General features: G+C 35.9%; 1 protein-coding gene across 1 annotated transcript in view; it reads left to right on the forward strand.

Moving 5' to 3' along the window:
* LOC107661386 (glypican-3-like) overlaps nt 1–13758 on the forward strand; it is a 135728-nt gene that overhangs the window by 95104 nt on the left and 26866 nt on the right. The window contains exon 6 of the mRNA XM_016450937.1: nt 976–1087. Within this exon, the coding sequence (XP_016306423.1) occupies nt 976–1087 (112 nt within the window). The remainder of the gene's footprint in view (nt 1–975; nt 1088–13758) is intronic.

The following is a 13758-nucleotide window of genomic DNA, read 5'->3' on the forward strand; positions in this document are numbered from 1 at the left end:
AAAAAAAAAAAAAAAAAATGCAGATTTAGACTTACTATTAGATACCACTCATTTATGGTTCCTTTTTTTTTTCTTTTTTTTTTAAGCCTTTAATAATTTCGAACAATGGAAAATAAAAGGGATAATTTCTTCATAAAGCCCTTGGTATCTACAAATAATAATACAAATACCAATTTTTAGTCGTAAAGCGCCTTTTGAAATCTTTGAATGTCCTTGTGCAGCATGATTGAATGTGCTGAATGGTAAAACTTAATTTAAAGGTCTAATAATATGTTTCATTTTTGCTCAAATGAAATTTCTATGGTCGCATGTTTGCCTCTAGGTGGCAGTAGAGGCCAATTTTAGTGCTCCTGTATTTGGTGGCCGTTCACTGCAGCTTTGGTCAAATACTTTAAAAAAAAAAAAAACAGGAACTGCTGAATAGTGAACGAAATGCAACGATCTGTTGTTAAGATTAAATCATTCATTTGAATGAAATTTCGTTCCCAGGAGATCGGGGTTAGATGTCACATTGGGAAGGGCTCCATCTCAGTCACTATCGGGTTTTAAGTAAAAAGTCCAGTTACACAGTTGTATGTTTTCTCTAGCAGTGGTTTTGAATGTTGCTTTCTAACACCCGTGTAAGTCAAAACTGTCCTAATTCTGAATATTGTTTATGAATTCCCTCCTCCAAACTAAAATTTCCATTTCAAAATTTAAATGTGTTTGTATTTTTGCTTTAGCTGTTTGGTAAGTGAATGTAATAAAACTATATATATATAATAATACAATATGACACCTTATATAATGTGTGTACTTATATAGAAATTGCCTTTAAAATATAAAACCACCCATGAAATGTTTACTGTAATAAAAGTGTGACAACCAGCCCCAATCTCCATATATCACTTTCAATTCATGGATAGAGTGATGTGCATTAAAACCTGTAATTTTGTTTAAATATGAGTAATGGACATGTGTGTTTTTATTTTGCAGGTTTCCTGGTCCAGGGCTAAAGAAAGTCCATCCACACGGCTCAGAATCCAGACAAAAGCCTCCTGAACCCGTCATCAGCCAGATAATCGACAAACTCAAGCACATCAATCAGGTGAGTTACTGTTTATCAGAAAACATGCACACACTTTTTTACATGTGAAGTTTTTTACAGTGCACATCTGTGAATAATCATACACTGCCATGCTGCCAGTCAGCACACAGACATACAGCCAGCCGTACATAAACTCATCACCTCTGTTTTAACTCCGTCACAACAGTGTGCCTGTCATCACACACACAGATGTACATGTCTGCACTCTGTTTTATTGCAGTGCAGTCTTGTAGATTATCAGGATGTGTGATAGGGGCTGCTGGTATCTGTGCGCTAATGCATACAAAGCAGAGGCTTTCATTCACTTTCTTCCTGCCTGCCTTTAAAAAACAACAGCTGCATGTCGTATCACCTTGTGTGTGTGTGAGTCAGGGTGTGTCTGCTTATATTTCATGTACAGTTCGTTCCCTATTGTGACCGAGATCCCACAGTGATATTTGACCCTTTTAGGGTTTTCTGTGTATATACTCTGGTAATCCTGAGAGAACAGCATCTGGCTCATCCACAGGAAGTTCACTGGGCGATCTAAAGGATGCCTCTTTTTGTGCTTCCTCTGTACCTGGAGGATGTGTGTTTTTGGCTGGGTTTAAATGTATGTTGCAATGCAACATTATTGTGAATATCTATGAAGCTACAGTTAGTAAAGCTCAATCCAAGTGTGTGTGTGTGTGTGTGTGTGTTATTGGCACATTTTGTCTTGGGTTTTCACCCTTACTTTATCCCTTTTTCATTTACATTTTGATACATTTATTCAATTAGCAGATTCATTTAGCAGAAGCAAATTAAAATGAGGAATACAACATACAGCGAGAAGTGCTAACAAAAGTCTAAAGTAGTCAAGGCAAGAACAGAGAGAGATTTAGTGAAAATAGGTGAGTAAAAGAGACGAGTTTAAAAAAAAAAACTCAATTTAAAACCCAACTTAAAGGGATAGTTCACCTTCAGTTGCTGGTCCCCATTGACTTCCATAGTATGGAAAAAATTACTATGCAAGTCAATGGGGACCAGCAACTGAAGGTGAACTATCCCTTTAAGAAAAAATTAATCTCTTTAATAACTTATTTCATGAGACCTTTGTAATTTATTCCTTTTATTCTTTTTACCCTCATTTCTAATTTCTTGATTTCAAATTTACTTTAGACATTTTATTTTATTATTTTTATATTGAATTGTATTGTTTTTTTGTTCTGTTCTGTTTTATTTGATTTTTTTAATTCTACTTTTTTGTTTAAATTTTTTATTGTTATTCTGTTTGTTTTGTTTGCTTTATTTTGTTTTTGTTTATTACTACTTGTTAAAACGATTTTATTTGATTTCTTCTTTGTCCTATTTTATTTTGTGTGCTTCTGTTTGTGTGTTTGCTTTATTTTGTTTTTGTTTATTACTACTTGTTAAAACGATTTTATTTGATTTCTTCTTTGTCCTATTTTATTTTGTGTGCTTCTGTTTGTGTGTTTGCTTTATTTTGTTTTTGTTTATTACTACTTGTTAAAACGATTTTATTTGATTTCTTCTTTGTCCTATTTTATTTTGTGTGCTTCTGTTTGTGTGTTTGCTTTATTTTGTTTTTGTTTATTACTACTTGTTAAAACGATTTTATTTGATTTCTTCTTTGTCCTATTTTATTTTGTGTGCTTCTGTTTGTGTGTTTGCTTTATTTTGTTTTTGTTTATTACTACTTGTTAAAACGATTTTATTTGATTTCTTCTTTGTCCTATTTTATTTTGTGTGCTTCTGTTTGTGTGTTTGCTTTATTTTGTTTTTGTTTATTACTACTTGTTAAAACGATTTTATTTGATTTCTTCTTTGTCCTATTTTATTTTGTGTGCTTCTGTTTGTGTGTTTGCTTTATTTTGTTTTTGTTTATTACTACTTGTTAAAACGATTTTATTTGATTTCTTCTTTGTCCTATTTTATTTTGTGTGCTTCTGTTTGTGTGTTTGCTTTATTTTGTTTTTGTTTATTACTACTTGTTAAAACGATTTTATTTGATTTCTTCTTTGTCCTATTTTATTTTGTGTGCTTCTGTTTGTGTGTTTGCTTTATTTTGTTTTTGTTTATTACTACTTGTTAAAACGATTTTATTTGATTTCTTCTTTGTCCTATTTTGTTTTGTGTGCTTCTGTTTGTGTGTTTGTTTTTACTATAGACTGTTTTTGTTGTTGTTGTTGTTGTTCTGCTTTATTTTGTCTTAATAATGCTTGTTAACTCCATTTGCACTATTGTTATTTAATTATTTTTATTTAATCTTGTTAATTAAATAAACTTAATTTCTTTTAATCTTTAATTTTACTTTAAGTGAGAAATAAGAGAGTGTGTGGGGTCCTGTGCATATCTTGCCTTAAAGCAGAATCTGAGCGGATTAGCGCAGCGCTCTTGTTTAAACAGACCACAGAGACATCAGAGCAGCTCAGATGAGTTGTGGGTCTCGTCTGCCCTCAGGCTGTGGAGAAGAGCTGTGGGGTCACGCCTGCCATGGGACAGGCCCTCATTTTCTCAGTTACTCTACAAACAGACCTTCTCTTCTCTTCTCTTCTCTTCTCTTCTCTTCTCTTCTCTTCTCTTCTCTTCTCTTCTCTTCTCTTCTCTTCTCTTCTCTTCTCTTCTCTTCTCTTCTCTTCTCTTCTCTTCTCTCTCTCTCTTCTGACCTTCTTCCCATCTGTTTCTTCCTCCTGTGCAGCTCCTGTGAAGTGTCCAGCTGTTGTTTTAAGACACACTGTCATGTAATTTATGTACATGACAATAATTTGCACACAATCAAAATGAAGACGTACCCTAGACCTCTATTGTACTCTGTCAAGTGTATTATAAAGTGAAGTGACATGTGGCCAAGTATGGTTACCCATACTAGGAATTAGTGCTCTGCGTTTAACCCATCCAAAGTGCACACACACAGCAGTGAATACACACACACCGTGAACACACACCCGGAGCAGTGGGCAGCCATTTATGCTGCGGCGCCCGGGGAGCAGTTGGGGGTTCAGTGCCTTGCTCAAGGGCACCTCAGTCGTGGTATTGAAGGTGGGAGAGAGTGCTGTACATTCACTCCCCCCACCTACAATCCCTGCCGGTACGAGACTCGAACCTTTGGGTTACGAGTCCGACTCTCTAACCATTAGGCCGCGACTTCCCCAATGTCCTTAATAAAGAGAGGAAGAAACATAATTAAACAATGTCACACTTGCAGGGTTGCGAATTCTGATGTATGTAGTGTTTGTACACACACACACACACACACATACACACACACACACATACACACACACACACACACACACACACACAGATGATATAGATCTAGTGACTCTATGATGTCAGTGCTGCTCATGTCTGGTAAGCAAAAGGCAAGTGCATTTCAAAAGACCTCTATGGCATCTGTGCACCACCACAGATATACACATCCCCTATATACACATAAACAAATGCGTAGACACATGTTTTGTTTCATGTCATATACTTCCATTGTTTTTCTTTAGGTTAGTGCTATATGCATTGACTGATCAGTTTATATGCCTTTTTAGCTAGTGAGGTCCAGCTCATTAGTCTATGTTCAACAGGTTTCACTATATTAGTGAGGCCTTTTTTGAACAGTGAAGACCTCACAAGTACAGTCATGTAGAATAAGATGTTTGTGTGGGTTGCTGATTAAACTGTGCGCACGAATGTGATGTCTTTACTATGGCATTCTCTGACAAACATGAGAATAGTACTGCAGTCAAATCATTTAAAAGTGCACAATGTCCTTAATGAAATAGAACAGGACAAGACATAACAATTTCCAACCGCATAAGCAACTCCAGTAGCGCTAGCCGATTTCACAGAAATCAAAATGTTACCTAATTAAGCCCCTTTCACCATGACAGAGACTGTTTAAATTATTCATAAATGATTCATTATTTATATAATTCATGTTCATTTAGAGTTCTGGCTGATGGAGACGGAGCTCCAGTGAGTCTACAAAGTTGAGAAAAGTTTAACTTTATGCAAAGAAGCAGCTTCTACCAATGTTTTTTGGTTCATGCATTGATAATCCCTCATCGTGTTGATGCTGCTGCTATTTATATTAAAATCTTTCCCCTACAAAACATTAAATTAACATGAAGAAAACGATTCTTTGTCAAAACAGAGTGACATACTATTTACTAACCATCAATGGCACGTATGTCTCTTGACCTCCTTCGATTATGTCAATGTAAACGAGGCTGGTAGTGTTTCCTTTACTTCACCAGCAGAAACTCAAACATGTTTTAATCAAATGTTCAGTTTAACGTAAGCCTGTGATAATAGTTTACATCTGGTGTTATCTGGCACCGTGCTAATGTGTGTTCTCATTTGTTTCCAATAGCCGGGGGTTTGAGTTATTTCCCAGAGCGGACAGACAGAACACTCATATCAGACTTTTCCTAGCATTTCAGAAAGCCAGTATCTCATCTTCTAGCCTGGGAGGCTTGTTACTTTAAGTATGTGCTACACTTTCTAAGTGTTCTCCAGCAGTTGTAGTTCTATAAAACATTTTGGGTGTGGACCCATTTGATTTTATGGAGCAATAAGATTTTTGGAAGCTCTTAACAGTGTTTGAAATATTTCTGTTCCCGGAGCATATAGCGTGACAAGCCTGTGTCCCAAAGAGTGTTAGTGTAGCGGCGCTAGAGATGGCTTGTTGGCTCAGATTTGGGCCTCTTCTGAAAGAGAGACACCGGGGAGCGCACTGAACACCAAAAGACAAAACTTTACCCTCCCTCAGCACTGCAGACCCCATTTCTCACGCCTAATGCGGCTGATGTAATGGCTGCACGGGGCCAAGTTTAGAGTAAGCTCGTCTCTATACATGAAAAAAAATGACTTGGTGCTTAAGCTATTCCAACTGGGCAAGTGCTCAAAGAGTCTGTGTGTTCTTATCTGCATGCCTAAACATGACTCAGTCAGAAACAGATCTCTCAGGCCTAAATCTATGTGAGTTAGTGCATTAGCCAGCGCTGCAGCTTAATATGATGATTTGCAATGAACACCTTTGTTATACCCATTTATACAGACTGAGAAAAAATATTAAATGTGATATAAAAAACATGTTTTCATAGGTATATATGAAATGTATTTAATAGTAAATATTTTCTAACATTAAGTTGACAGTGTATCTTTTTTGTGCTACACCACATACCATTAGAAAGTTTGGAGTTGGGCATTTCATATTTTTATCAGTGTTAAAATCTGTCGTGCTGTTTAATATTTTTGTGGAAACCGTGATACATTCATGATTCTTTGATGAATAGAAAGTTTAAAACAAACACCATTTATTTGAAAAAATATATCAAATAGTACATTTTTAGGCGATTCAGAACTTCTGCTAGCCAAAACAAAAATATCAAGAATAAACTAGATTATCAAAATCACTGCTTATATTTAAATGTATTTATTATTAAAACTGATTCTGAATCATGGAATGGCTTTCAGTTTTATAACAGTCAATCATGCTTTGCGAATACCATAAAACTAGTAATAATAGTAAAAACTAGAAAACTATAAAAACCATAAAACTAGAAAATAGTAATAAAAACTAAATTCTCTGTGGCTTCTTTTATAAACCAGCATTTATTTAGTTAGTTATTTTATTATAATTTCCATATACAGCATACTCCAAATGAATGCCTAATGGTAAACACATTGAAGATTAATGGATAGGCTGTCAATTTTAAATTAAATTTAAAGTTAACAATAAAGTTAATAGCTGTTTCCTCACAGAAGTCAGTGTACTGAACTACATTGACATCCATTAAAAAATATGGTCAGTACATACAAATATTTGTCTCACATCGTTGTTAATGTCATTTAATGAAAACAATGTGAGTGGCACAAAGGTTGGAAGACATCATTTATAAATTATAACCCACCAGACTGGCAAGTAAGTTGATAAGTGCTTCCCGCCACGGATGATTTTCATCCTTATTTTGTGGGTTGGCAAGTGTTAATTTCAAACCCTACATATATAGTGTCAGTGCACACATAATATGCTAGCGTTTATCAAATGTCTATTTCTATCTGGCGGAAATGGCAGAGATGTTCAGAGATAAACCGTCTGTCTTCATGTGTGTTTGTGTTTGTTCCCATGACTGTCAAACATTCACTCATGCTGATCTGTAAAGTCTGTTTATACAAGAATAGTGCGGCATTTGTAGACAGTTTACTTACTCCGTTAAAAAATGAAACTTAATAAATGTGTAAAATCTCCCTGAGTTCAGTCTATTGCTAAAAAATCGCCCTGCATTAAACTTTTTAGGACTAACACAGTGAAACAAAGTTTCCAGAGACAGACATAAGTAATTTGTCTGTCCAGAATGAAAGCGAAAAAGCAGCATAATCAGAATATATTAGAGGTTTAAGGTTTATACAGTTATTGTAAAACAGAATTTTAGACCAGTGAGGCTAGCTAGCATGAAATAGGATCCTGCAGCTGACAAAAAACACATTGCGCCTGGACATGTTGTAAGGCCAACCTTATCGATGTCAAAACTTATATTTCTAAATGCCACTCAAATAATGCGCTTTTTGGTGACATTATGGAGAAAAATACAGAAGTTTTAATGCAGTTTTACTGGTGCGTATAATGTTGGGACAGAGGTCGAGAAAATCGACAAAGTCTTTGTCAACCGCCGCCCTCACATATATAGTTTAATTTACGCATATTGCTAAATTAGATTTTCATATTTAGCAAAATATGTCTTTCCGCTAGTGCCGTCATCAGGACCATCTGGACTTTCCAGGGTATTGAGTTACTGTTCAAAAAAGCCTGTTCCCAGCGGAGCTCAGGGGATAGTGGTGAAACACTGCAATTATCTGACTGGTCTTTGATTATAGAAGTTCCCTCCAGCGTTGAGATGTGTCTACCATGTGTAGGGCAGAGAGGTGAGCATATATTACGTCACTTCTCATGTTGTCCTAGATTTGTGGAATGTTCTGTGAAAAATTAGATGCTCTGTTTTTCTTTTTTCACGTACTTTGGGAAAGAACTCTAGGCTAGATCTTTCACGCACACTCACTTTTTCTCTCATTTCCTGACTGGAACTTTTCTCTGCATTTCTTTTCCCCGGTTTATGCCCTCACTTTCTTCTTCTCTCACTCTCTTTGAACTCCACCCTACATTTCTTATGCTTTTTCTCCCATGTTAATCCCACTTTCTTTCCCGCTCTCCTTCCTGACTGTGTCGAGTTGTATGTGACACACTCCTGTCCCGCAGCCCTCCTTCGCTCTAATTAGATCCAGCGGCAGAGATGGAGAGAGAGGGAGGGCCGCAGGTAAGGCAAGAGAGCAGACAGCAAAACAAACCAGAGCTCCACATTCCAGCATGCAGCCTTACGTCCTGCTGCCGCTGACTCCACCAGGAGCTGTATACTCCACACCTCATCTACTCAAAACGGTACCAAGCTCCAAAGGCCTCTTCACATCAGACACGAATTAGAAAAGGGAACAGTTGCTGATTTTTTAATTTATTTTTAGAAATATAAAAATAATATTCAAAATTTTGGGGGCAAATTTGGGGACTTTTTTTTTTTTTAAGATTTTTTTGATATTTGAAATGCTGATTTTTTTTTTTTTTTTTCGGAAATATACAAATAATATTCAAAATTTTGAATATCTGAAATTATGACTTTTTTTGAAATTGAAATTGGAATTTTTTTTATTCAAAATAAAAAAAAAATTCAAAGATTTTTTTATATTTGAAATGAATACTTTATTTGGCAAGGATGAATTAAGTTAATCAAAAATGACAGTAAAGATATCTATAATATTACAAAAATATGCTTATCACAAATTTTGTTCTTTTGAACTTTCTATTCATCAGAAAAACTTTTGAATGAATTTGATTGATTTCTGAAGGATCATGTGACTGCTGAAAATTCAGATTTGCCATCACAGAAATAAATTACATTTTACAATATATTAAAATAGAAAACAGAAGAATAGAATATTTTTATAATATTTCACAATATTACTGGTTTTACTTTGTTTTTAATCAAATAAATGCAACCTTGGTGGTCAGCATAAGAAAGTTCTTTCAAAAAGATTTTTCAGACACCAAACTGAGCCGACCTCCAACTAATATGAAAATTCATCCAAATTGATCTGTATTGTACTATTTGTATAAAATGACATTTTCTGGTTTAATCTGAATCCTTATACTTCTGTGATGGTATGTGAAGTACATGTGGTTTAACTGTGGGTGGTGGTTTGAAGGTTATTAAACAAACCCTACCATGGTCGCTTGAGTCTAAGTACACACAGACACATATTTAGGCAAATTGTCTACACACACACACACACACACTTCAAATGGCAGCTTAATGTGTGTTTCAGTGGATGCTGGTCCGTTTGATGGTGCGTGACTATGAGGGTTTCTCAAATAAACTCTGACACCTGACATTAAAGCAGTCTAGAAAGACCTCCATAAATCCAGAGTAGAGTGGGGGTTGTGCTTGGCCCCCAATCCCAGGGCGGCTCCTGATGGCCTCTGCATGTCTCTGATCTCAACTGCTTGATTTGCTGTTCCCCTCACACCAAAAACTTCCATATAAATATATTTCCTTTTAGAAAATATGTCCTTCTAATGCAGTCTTCTTGTTCTGACAACCATGTGTCTCATATGGTCTCTTTCCTGCAGCTCTTTTGCTTTTAAACACTTCACCACTTTTCACATTCCCCTCTTTTGCTAATATTTTCATTCCCTTCTTTAGCTTCCTTATTCCCTTTCTGATTTTCATTCATTAGTAAGAAAAGCCATAAATGAGAACTCTTTAATATTTTGATTGTTTCTCTAAACAATGAAAATAGATGGAGAGGAAATGGAGACCCACTTTTAAGGTGTTTCTTTCTAAGAAAAAGACTTTAGTAATCTCACATGTTTCTAGAAGAATTTTTAGAAAAGATCTCAACAATGTCATATACTGTGTTCAGATTTGTCAGTATCTGTAAATCAACAATCAATCTCAATCAGTGTATTTCAGGTTTATGTCATTCATCCCTGCGTGGTTACATCATGTCCATAAACAGAGAAACAAAAGTCTTGTAGCAGATATTCTACTTGGTTTCTTCAATGCCATATATTTATTTTATACCTTCACTCTTAAAAATAAAGGTTCTTTACTGGCATTGATGGCTCCATAAAGAACCTTTAACATCCATGGAAACTTTTCATTCCACAAAAGGTTCTTTATAGTGGAAATAGGTTCTTTAGATTATGTTCTTCACACTAAGAAAAATGGTTCTTTTTAAGAACTGTTGACTATGGCATCTCTGCAAAAACCTCCTTTTTAAGAGTGTTGTAGGACTTTCTTCTTCCTGTTAGTGGGTCTTGTAGTAGAATAATAAATCTGTTGCAATATGTCGATCACAGGGAAACATCAGTATAACTCAAACAATCAGATTCATTCACACAGAAAATCAGTGCATAAACACAAAAACCAAGTATCATGCAACTCCATGTCTTAACCACAGATGGCAATAGAGAGGCCAAAGTTCTGTAGTGCAACTTTAGAGAGTCAAATTTAACTTGACAGTCAAATCAGATTGATTCATTTTAGAGATGTGTTTTAAAAGATTTTGCTGCCCTAAAAGCTTAGTTAACTGTAGTTACCCACTTTTTATTAGTAGCATGTAGTGTAGTTAAACTTAAACTACTTTTTCAAAAGAGTAGCTTGAAAAGCTAGTTTCAGAGTAGTTTCTGATTGTCTCGATGTCTATTTTTATTTCCACTAAGGAATTTTTAAAAGAAAAATCTGAGACAAAATTTATAGTTTTCAGTCTCCTGAGCTATGAAATGGGCAACCTCTGGGCACTTTCTTACATCTCTCTTCTGCCTTTCCCTCTATAGTAGGCTTTCACATTCCCTCCTTCTCCTGCATCCCCCTCTCTTTTTCCTCTATCTGTTCCTCTCTCCCCTGCTGTCTAGGAGGTCAGATGGAGCACATGAGAGGTCTTTTCCTACCAGTTAGCTGCTAATGAGGCTGAAGCCCCCAGACCCTCCTCCCAGCAGTCCTCTCAGCAAAGCCCCCTCGTCCCGCAGGCCAGAGGTTTGGTGCCCCCCTACTGCCACCAATCTACCCCCACCCGCTTCAGCCACCACACTGGCTACAATTACCACACAGCCAGCCAACAACAACCCTATAACCAGAGCTCATCTGTGCTGAAGGAAACGGGGTTACACCTTACATGGTCACCGACAAACCTGTTTACTAACAGGACATATTTGTTATCCTGATCTGCTGGAAAGACTTCCTGTGACATGGAAATGTTACAGAGGGCACTTCCTGAGCCACTGACTGACCAGAAATAAAGGACTTACTATAATAGGGATGCAAAATAAACAAAAGTGCATGTATTGGCTGAAGTGTTCCCAAACACCTGTATCACCTCATCTACAGCTGTGCAGACAGACAGATAGTCTCATGCCATTGGTTGAGCTAGAATTTGTCATGTTGGACTGCTCAAACAAACTCTTCAGGAAATTGAACCAATGGTAACATATTTATTATCATTCTCAGTGTTTCCCCCAAGATTATTATAGTTTTGGATTTTCAAATTTCTTAATAATGTTTTAAAATTTGTTTTAAATTTCAGTTTAATTTTAGATTCATTAATGGTTTTGTTTATATATTTTAATTTCAGTTTTAGCCGTTTTAGTTGAGGAATTACCAGAACACTTCCAGAGTAATTTACATATAAAATAAGCAAAACTGTTTAATATAAGATGGGCAAACTTGTCAGTGCATTTAAATTAAGAGGAAAAAGTTTAATAGTTATTAGATACTCTTCCATATAAGGAAATTAATATCTTTATTCAGAAAAGATGCAAAATATTTCAAAATAACTTAAAATAAGAGCTGTTCTTTTGAACTTTCTATTTAAAAAATCCTGAAAAAATTGTTTTTTGAGCATCAAATCAGCATATTAGAACGATTTCTGAAGGATCATGTGACACTGAAGACTGGAGTATTGATGCTGAAAATTCAGCTTTGCATCACAGGAATAAATTACATTTTATAAAATATATTGAAATAGAAAACAGTTATTTTAAATTGTAATAATTTTTCACAATATTACCGTTTTACTGTATTTTTTTATCAAACAAATGAAGCTTTGGTGAGCATAAGAGATTTCTTTCAAAAACATAAAAATAAAACTATTACAGACCCCAAACATTTAAATGGTTGTGTATACTGAATGTTTTGAGTAAGCAGTTGAAATTAAGCAAAACATGCTTAATTTGGTTAGACAGTAACCCTGGTCTATGCTCTGTCGCCCCACCATGCCTCGCATCTGGGGGTTAGTGTTCCTGACAAACATGATTATGGTTGCCTTATGAGCACTGTAGACTGAATACATTGAGATGTGACTGTGTGCGAGGGAGAGAGGCTTACAGGTGGAAGGGTTACGGTCGTGTTGTTTCTCAGGCTGTAGTGAAACTCAAGCCTCCCCTGGGCTCTCTGTGAGATTTGACTCTATGTGCCGTTTCTCATGACTCGTCCGTATCTCCCAGTGTGCGCCGAGAGAGGAACCTCGCTCCATCAGCGGCCTCGCTGGAAAACACAACAGGAGCCTCTCGGTGGGTCAGAGGTCTCACTTCCTGTTTCCTCTCCGTGCAGTGTCATCAAAGGGTCTCCTCTGTCTCTCTTTCCTTTTGTTACGGGGCCTCACTGCTCAAATCAATGTCTCTACAATGTAGCAGTTAGATTATGCGAGAAAGACAGAAGAGGAAGGAGGCAGCACTCACACATGTGGTGTACTGCTTAGTGTCAGTGCTTAAGATAAGCCTTCGGTGAGACCTGGGAAGTTACTGTAAAAACACTCACACATTTCTAGACTGTATGTATGGATCTTTTCAAGCTGCTTGTATAGATCATATTATACTCTTACATCTGTCTGCATAAATGTGAAAAATGGGTGAGGTTATAGATCAGGCTTGTCAGACTCATTTTAAAACAAAAGGGCGCTTGTGGAATTACGCGATACACAAGAGGATTTTAGATAACATGGGACCTATACTGTACATATACATTTTTTTGGCAGTATGGAGGTGTTATACTAATTGACATTTAATGAGAAATTATTGTCTATTATATTATTAACATTAATCAAACAACATTAAAAAATTGACATAAAAAAGAGAAAATCACATACTTCTTTTGGCTAGATAACTGAAGCAGTGTAAAATTATACATGGACAGATAGTTTGGTCTAAAGAGTCAGTGTTAAGCATTATGTATAATCAGTCAGTAATTAAAATTATGAAACTGCCTTTTTTTTTACGTAGAATTAATTATTCAGCTCACTTACAGGAAAGATTATGGCAGAATGGAGACTTAAATGTCAGTTTAATTATCACACAAACCTATAATGCAAATATGTGTAGCACATAAATCATGTTGACTTTTTTTTGCATTTTTGTGCATTGTATTGGAAAAGAGCAGCCAGCACATTCTTCAGAATATCTTCTTTTGTGTTCCACAGAATAAAGAAAGTCATACAGATTTGGAGCGACATGAGGATGACAGAAGTTTTATTTGAGGGTAAACTATACCTTTAAAATTGTGGTTTCTTAAACTTATGGACTGTAGGGCCCCCCATTATCAACAATATTTGAAGGCCCCATGGTTTTTCCAGTTGTTTCTGATTTACTGGAT

The sequence above is a fragment of the Sinocyclocheilus anshuiensis genome, unplaced genomic scaffold (genome assembly GCF_001515605.1).
Source record: "Sinocyclocheilus anshuiensis isolate Anshui unplaced genomic scaffold, SAMN03320099.WGS_v1.1 scaffold635, whole genome shotgun sequence".
Taxonomy (NCBI): domain Eukaryota; kingdom Metazoa; phylum Chordata; class Actinopteri; order Cypriniformes; family Cyprinidae; genus Sinocyclocheilus; species Sinocyclocheilus anshuiensis.